Source organism: Macrotis lagotis, chromosome 7 (assembly GCF_037893015.1).
Source record: "Macrotis lagotis isolate mMagLag1 chromosome 7, bilby.v1.9.chrom.fasta, whole genome shotgun sequence".
Classification (NCBI taxonomy): Eukaryota; Metazoa; Chordata; class Mammalia; order Peramelemorphia; family Peramelidae; genus Macrotis; species Macrotis lagotis.
In genome coordinates, this window is record NC_133664.1 from 19,868,541 (window position 1) to 19,876,441 (window position 7,901).

Consider the following 7,901-nt stretch of genomic DNA (forward strand, 5'->3'; position numbering starts at 1 on the left):
ATCCCTTACGACTGCGGCCCGCGGCCGCCGGCGAGGGGCGGGAGCTGAGCTCTGCACGTGCGCAGTTCTCTCCGGCCCTTCTCGCTCGGCGCCGCCAGCATGGTGAGTGCGCTGGGGCCGGGGCTCCGGGCCTCGGGGCTCGGCGGGCCTGGCTCCCGGCCTGCGCGTCGGGCTCCCGGGCTCCACGGGCCCGGCGGGCGGACGCCGGACAGGCGCTGGCGGGGGGGAGAGCCCGGAGCCGCGGCCGGGCCGGGGGGTCCCAGGGCGGACGGCCGGCTCCCGGCGCGCGGGGGAGGCCGGGGCCACGGCCGGGGCCGCAGGGCGCCTGCGCGGGCCCCGCCGGAGCGTGCTGCGCCTGCGCCGGGCCCGACCCCGGCCATGTGGCCCGCGGTGGGGGGGCGCCCCGGGAGGGCGCGGAGGGGCGCCCCACGGAGGAGGGGGCGCCCCACGGAGGAGGGGCCCCCGCCGCTGACGCCCTGCTCCTCCCTTCCAGGTGTTCAAGCGCTTCGTGGAGATCGGCCGCGTGGCCTACGTGTCCTTCGGGCCCCACGCGGGCAAGCTGGTGGCCATCGTGGACGTGATCGACCAGAACCGGGTAGGTCCGGGCGGCCTTGAACCTGCCGCTCCTGCCCCCGGGGCCCGGGGCCCGGCCGCCGCCGCTCAGCCCGGCCTCGGCTGCCCGGCCTCGGCTGCCCGGCCTCGGTTAGCCGGTTCGCGGGCTTCGGTGGGGGGCGCGGGCCGCCACTCCACACGTGGTGCGGACTGGGTAGGTGGGAGACAAGGCCGGCAGGTCCGGCGTTAAGGGCGCCAGGTGGTAAACGCCGGGAGAAGAGGGCTTTTAGAATGGGCAGTTTGGTGATGTTTGAAGGCGAGGGGGCCCGAGTGGGCTGGAAGGGACGGCGGATGCGTGAGAGTGCAGGTGTGGGGGCCGCGGGGAAAATGCCCCACGAGAGGGATAGAAGCCCCCGTCAGAGTCAGATCAGGGAGGCCCTATGAAAGGCTTGATGTGTGTGTGCAGCCAAAACGGTGCGTTCAAGTTGCTGAAACCCTCAGAACTACGTCTAAAGCTGAGCTCCACAGCATAGTGGAAAGTGGAGGGGTGCCTTAGTCTAGGAGTGAGGTGGTGGTTGGGACCTTAAACCAGACCGACGGCAGCATCGGGGGAGCAAGGTGTTCCGAAGGGAGAATTTTGAGAACTCATTGAGCATAGGAGGAATTGAGGATGGCACCTGGGCAGCTGACAGGTTCGTAGTAGCCACCACAGGTAGGTAGGAAGAGTGCAGACTTGGGCTTGGGAAGTGAGAATGAATTCAGTAGTAGACATGGTGAGTTTAAGGTGTCTGCAGGGACATTTAGTTGAGGTGACTGTTAGGTAGTTTGGAGGTTAAAAGAGATGTTAGGACTAGATAAGTAGAAATTAGAGTGATCAGAATAGAGAGAATTGAATCCATGGAAGCTGGTGAGATCGATAAGTGAAATAGTATAGAGGAAGTTGAGGGACCCTGAGCATTAGTGGGCCTGACCTGGCCGAAGGTGGAGCAAATGTGCCCGAGTAGGAACGGTCAGTTAAAGGGGAGGAGAGGGTGACAAAGACAAATGAGAGGTGAAGAATTTGGAGGATTAAGAAAAAGGTTTTAGATTGGACAATTTGGTGATTTTTAGGACTTGGAAGCCATATTTGAAGATAAGGGACAGTAGGGGAAATTGAGGGAGCAATCAGCTGGAGAATGGACAATAATCATGGGCCCCAGAGTGAAGGAAAACTGAAGTATTGCCAGATCCCTGAATGATTTATTCATGGTGGTACAGCAGACAAAACTTCAACTGGAGCTTCCTGACAACCCTGGGAAAGAGGGTTAGGATGGGCCCAGCGTCACACAACTTGTGAACCTCAGTTAGGTCCAAAATTGAGTTGTTACCACTGCATGATGATTTCTCAGTAGTGTTCTTAATCACAATGCTACTTTTGTGTGGGATCCTGTGAGAAATATACTGATAGGATGTTTTTGAGTCTTTGTCTTATGTCTCATATCATTTACCTCATTTGATGCTCAAAACCAGCCTGAGGGAGGTGCCATGGTTATCTCCAGTTTTTCAGCAAACTGAGACATGCAGGATAAGGGACTTGACCATGATAATAACAGTGTCTAAGGCAAGATTTCAATGTCCTCACTTAAAATCCAACACCATCTGCTATACTGTACCCCCCCTGAGCTGAGAACAACTTCAGGAAGCCCACAATTTAGTCCATTCGTAATCATTCAGTTTTTCCATCTCCCAAGGTGGGGCAGGTACAAGGGTAAATGGAACTTAGCACCTAGTAGAGAAGAGAAATCTTACACCAAATCTTACAAATCCATAAAAGAGGAGTTGACATCAGTCCAGTGCTCTCCAGTGTCACAACCCTTAGCACTTTTCACTTCGGTGTTTTATAAAAACAGATCTGATACAAATCTTGTGGCATTTAGAATAAAAACAAAGAATCTGGAATTAAAGCCTCCCACACAGCCAACTTTCAAAGCTTTCTTTCATATTATTTTCATAAACTTCTCAACTTAGTCTCGTCTCTCACCTTATTCCCATGTCTTAAGTTATCTCATTTCTGGCAAAATCTCCCAAGGGAAGGACCATCTTCCCAACCCTCATTGGTCCTTGGCCAAGTGTCTCCCTTGAATTTTCCTGGAACATTTTGTTCTCATCCCCCATTTTGTCTCCTACTTTTCTGTCCAGCAGACTGGAAGATCCTTGACAGTGGAGGAATGATTTTTGTGTAATAAATATTCCTCTAATAGTGGCACCTCCTTCAAGGGATTGTTGTGAAGACCCTGTCAGAATTGTGAAATGCTTAGACACACAGGTGCCAGAGAAATATTAGCTACTAGTATTCAACGTGTGAATGGGATTTGACTTTGTGGCTTGTGAAATAATAGAAAGTAAATGGTAATTTGCTTGATCTGAAATGGGAAATAATAGAATTTTTCAGTTTCCCAGGCTCTGTGATTCTTAGGAGTATGACTTTGTTATACTCCCAAATGCTGCAATTAATGAACATCCCTTGTCCACACTTGAACCTGCTGGTTGGGGGATTTGAGGTGTGACTTAATACACAGCAGATTCTGGCCTGGCTGCCTAAAAGTTCATTTTGGTGCTCCTTAGCCTTTTAAATGCCCTCAGCCAATTGAAAATTTTGTCTCCTGGTTTTGTTGTGTGTTGTTTCTGAACCTTTTACCAAGTGTTGAGTGCCTGAAAATACAAGAAATCTGCTTCAGTGCCTGTGATTTTATGATTAGGTTGTATTTTTCTTTCTTTGAGGAGCACCATAAGGAAAATGAGTTCTTTTGTGGTTGTTAGACACCCTGGTTTCAGAGTTTGGCCCTCTTCATTTTTGCCCTAATACTCTGCTGCCTTCTGGACTAAATGTGAGTGGGCACTGCCTTTGTCTGTTTTAGGCTTTGGTGGACGGCCCATGCAGTGGCGTGAGGAGGCAGGCCATGCCATTTAAGTGTATGCAGCTTACAGACTTCGTCCTCAAGTTCCCACACAGGTAACTCTTGGGGTTGTTGAAGCCATATTTGTCCATTTGTGGAATTCAAAAGGTCTTGGAAACAGTTTTCTCTCTAGCAATATGTCTGCTTTAAATGATATAGATTTAGAGTCTTGATGTCATAGGACTCACTAATAGAAATGTTCACATTTCTGTATATATCTCTTTTGCTGTTAAATATGCTGCAGTGTTTTGAGTTCATTTTTTTTTAATTTTTTATTTTTTCCCCCAGTCACATGCAAAAGCAAGTTTCAACATTTACGTCTAAAATCTTGAGTTCCAAATTCTCTCCCTTCCTACTTCCCATTGAGAAAGCAAGTTACTTGGTGTAGGTTAAAAATGTGTAGCTGGGAAAAACATTACTGATAGTCATATTGTAAAAGTAAACAAGCTGCCCCCTCACAAAGAGAGAGCTCTCAAGAAAAATAAAATGAGGGGGGGAAAGTATGCTTCTGTCTTGTATTCAGACACCATCAGTTCTGTCTTTGGGATGGATAGCACTCTTTATCATGAGTCTGTCAGAGAAATTGCTTCAATAGTTTCCCCCTCGCAGTTGCTATTGCTAGCTGTATTTCCCTCAATCCTGTTCCCCAAACTGCATTTGTTCTATTCTCTCTTTCCTCTTACTCTGTCCCTCCTCAAAATCCTATTGCATCTGATTACTCTTCCCTATTACCTGTACACACACACACACACACACACACACCTTCCCTTTCCAATTTTTCTCTAGGGTAAAATAGATTTCTCTATCCAATCGAGCGTGTATGTAATTCCCTCTTTGAATTGCTTTGGATGCAAGGTAAGGCTCAAGGCTCATTCACTTCTCACTTTTCCCCCCTTCTACTTCATTGCAAAAGCTTTTTCTTTGTGCGAAATAACTTACTGGCTTCCTTTTCTTAGGAACTTATTGGTATTTGACTCAGACTTTCTGAAGGGACCGTAAAATATTAAGAAAAGCATATGCTAGAGAGGCATGGGATGATTATTTGGATCTCCAGGAGGTCGCAGCCTTGCTGGGATGTCCTAACCCTAGTCCATTGGGTAGTGAAGACTGAGGGCCAAACCCCCTCGCCTCTTGGGTCTTGTTTGTATCATTGTGATGTCACAGTTTCTCCATGGGCCAGCTTGACACAAAATCAACTGGCCTGAGACAGTGAGGGCAATGCTGCACACCCTGAGGAAGGGTCTTTAGCCTTTCAGTAACAGAATTATAATGAATCTCTGCCAGCCTGGCAGTAAGATCATTAAGAGTGTCCTTTCGTTTCATAGCTGAGGAAACAACAGGGAGAGGGCCTTGTCAAAACATATGTGTAGCAGTGCCCGAGTTCCCAGGATCCAGGACACCTTTCTTTGAATGGTCCCTTTCCCGTTTTCTTCTGCCTTAAGTCAGAAAAGAGCATTTCATTTTTTGCATTTCACTGATGAGAACTGACCACACTCTTTCCTGAGAAGACAGGATTTTAACTTGTCAGAAGCTGCAGGCTGTGTCCCATTTGTCAGCTGGTTGATCAAGGTCTTTTGGCCAGTGTGTTCACAGCTAGTGAAGGTGCCTGTGGAAACAGGTAGCAGAGGTTGTGGGTGAATACTGTCAGTCGCTTTCTGAGTCTGTCTTTGAGCAACCTGCATAGGGATATTGAGGAAACTCGAATCTTCTTTGAGCAAGAAGTGGTTCCCAGGGGATCAGAAGAGTATTCTGGGGTTTCTTTTTAAATTCTATCCCCAGCAGAGAGCTTTGCAGAATCAAGGCTGCTAATAACTTCAAGAAATCTGGAATATTGATTAGTTTTGTTTTATCTTTATAGTGCTAGGCAGAAGTACGTCCGTGCTGCTTGGGAGAAAGAAAAGATCAATACAAAATGGAAAGCCACTAGATGGGCCAAGAAGATTGAAGCCAGAGAAAGGGTATTGATTGGGGATGGGATGAGATGCTTTAAATATTCTTGGAACATCTTAGAAGTGTAGAGAAATTAATTTTTATTTTCTCAACAGAAAGCCAAGATGACAGATTTTGACCGTTACAAAGTCATGAAGGCCAAGAAAATGGTAAGTGATAAGTTTTTATATTCTTAAGAGTAATAACTTTGCTGGGGGTGCTTGTTCATATGTCGGTGCACAATCTTGTTGGAACACAGCATAGATCAGAGGGAGAAGGGTAGATTGCTCTCAACACTACCAGCCTTGTGGTTGCTTCATCTGAAAAAGATGAAGTGGCAGAGGTCTGTAGCTGCCATTTGATGTTCATATTTCCACATGCTCTGAAGGTCCCCACCTGCCCTCAAGCTTGTCTCAAGAATCTGATCTTTACAGAAGAGTTGTCATTGGTTTTAATTCTAAAACTGATTACCTGGTATAACCTTTGCTGGACTTAACAGTCAGTATTTGGCAGGATGTTTCCTATCTTTGAGCCTTTCCTGCCCACTTAACAGTAGATGAGCCAAGGACCTGTGGGTATAGAAAAGGGGGTTTAACCAACATTGATTAAGCAGGTGGTTTTTGCCATATTTTGAACTATTTCAGAGAAACCGAATTATCAAACATGAGGTGAAGAAGCTTCAGAAGGCCGCTACCCAGAAGGGCTCTCCCAAGAAGGGAGCTGCCCAGAAGGCACTTGCCTCCAAGGTTTCAGCCAAGAAGATCCCAGCAAAGAAGACAGAGGGTCAGAAGGCAGCTCCAGGCCAGAAGGGGCAGAAGGGCCCTAAAGCACCTGGCCAGAAGGCCCCAGCCAAGAAGGGACCTGCACAGAAGGCACCTGCTCAGAAAGCTGCTGCTGCTCCAAAGGCCAAAAAATAAGACTACCAGAAATCTAATAAAGGTTTTGCTACACACCTGATGTCTGCATGGTGTTTTGTTGGAGTTGACTCCCACGATTGAGAGCCAGCTTCAAAGTGATGGTGTCAAATGTAGCTAGAACCCAGATTAAAATGTAATGGGGGCGGGCTAGGTGACACAGTGTGATAAAGCACCAGCCCTGGAGTCAGGAGTACCTGGGTTCAAATTCGGTCTCAGACATTAATAATGACCTAGCTGTGTGGCCTTGGGCAAAGCACTTGACCACATTGCCTTGCAAAAACCTAAAAAGACAAAAACCAAAAAATGTAATGAGGGCACAGTGGCTAGAGCACCAGTCTTAAATATGACTTTTTTAAAAAATCTAATTAGGAAATGGTTAGCAATTAGTGTACAAGATGTTGAGTTGACTCTTTAGTCAGCTGACTTTTGGGATTTTCTTGGCAGAGATCCTGGAATGGCTTGCTGTTTCCTTCTCCCACTCATTTGACAGATGAGGAAACAGAGGCAAGCAGGGTAAAGTGACTTGCTCAGGGTCACACAAACTAGTAAATTTGAAGAGTCTTCCTGACTCCCAAAACACATTCTGCACTGGGGCCCCACCCAGCTCCCCAGGCAGTGGCCAGATGCCTTCTGGAGCATTGAAAATAAATGAACCCCTAAACTCCAGCTTATATTGAAGGAGAGAGGGGCTGCACAGAATACATAAGAATTCAAGGTGGTTTGAGGAGGTTTCAGGTAAAAGGTGTTGCACCTTGTAGGAAGGTAGGAAAAGTGGTGCATTCTGGGTAAGGGGACTGCAAAGGCTGGCCCACCAATTAGGAGGGAATGCTCATTTTGTTGAATTGCAGGGTTGAAGGGCAGTGGCAGATAGGCTGGAAGGAGTTTGGGGCAAAGCTAGGTGGTGCAGTGGATAGAGCACCAGCCCTGGAGTCGGGAGTGCCTGAGTTCAAATCGGGCCTCAGACACTTAATAATGACCTAGCTGTGTGGCCCTGGGCAAGCCACTTAACCCCATTGTCTTGCAAAAATCAACCTAATGAGATTGCCCCTAAAGTCTTGGCCTTCTCCTTTGGCATGCTCAAGGAGATCTAGCTGTTCTTGCTCATTCATGTAACGAGCGTGTTGCTACTGATTTGTTTCTTGGGTTCAGTTCTCCCCCGTGATGAATCACGACTCGGACTCGGAAATGCAGGTTTTGGAAAGAGATTGATTAAAAGAAGTTACAACATAGTAAGAAAGTAATATAAAGTTAAAAAGTTTCAAAAAGACTGGTTGCTGATTGACTGGACCGGGCCAGCTGGCCAGGGCTCAGCAGAAGGCTGGAAGGTAAAAGAGGAAGAGCCCCTTCCTGGATCTCCTTAAATTCTCTCCCCAGAGTCTGTGGGACAGGGTGGTGACCTGGAAGTGACTCAAGTCCCTCATTGGAGATTTGGCCTTTTAGGGGTGGTCTTGAGTGTTTCCAGGGCCTGTGTTCCCTGGCTTACCTATCAGAATATTGCAATACAAATTCAGCTGAAGGTGTGCCCTAAATTAGATGATAAAGGAAGAAGGAAGATTCCCTTTACAAT

The 7,901-nt window shown here is 47.7% G+C and overlaps 1 protein-coding gene across 1 annotated transcript; it reads left to right on the forward strand.

The window, feature by feature from the left end:
* Positions 1-6,369, forward strand: RPL14 (ribosomal protein L14). Its single transcript, XM_074195587.1, has 6 exons — positions 1-102; positions 494-595; positions 3,450-3,544; positions 5,347-5,446; positions 5,534-5,587; positions 6,062-6,369. The coding sequence occupies exons 1-6, from the start codon at positions 100-102 to the stop codon at positions 6,332-6,334; spliced, it is 627 nt and encodes a 208-aa protein (XP_074051688.1). The 5' UTR covers positions 1-99; the 3' UTR covers positions 6,335-6,369.
* Positions 6,370-7,901: the final 1,532 nt, after the last annotated feature.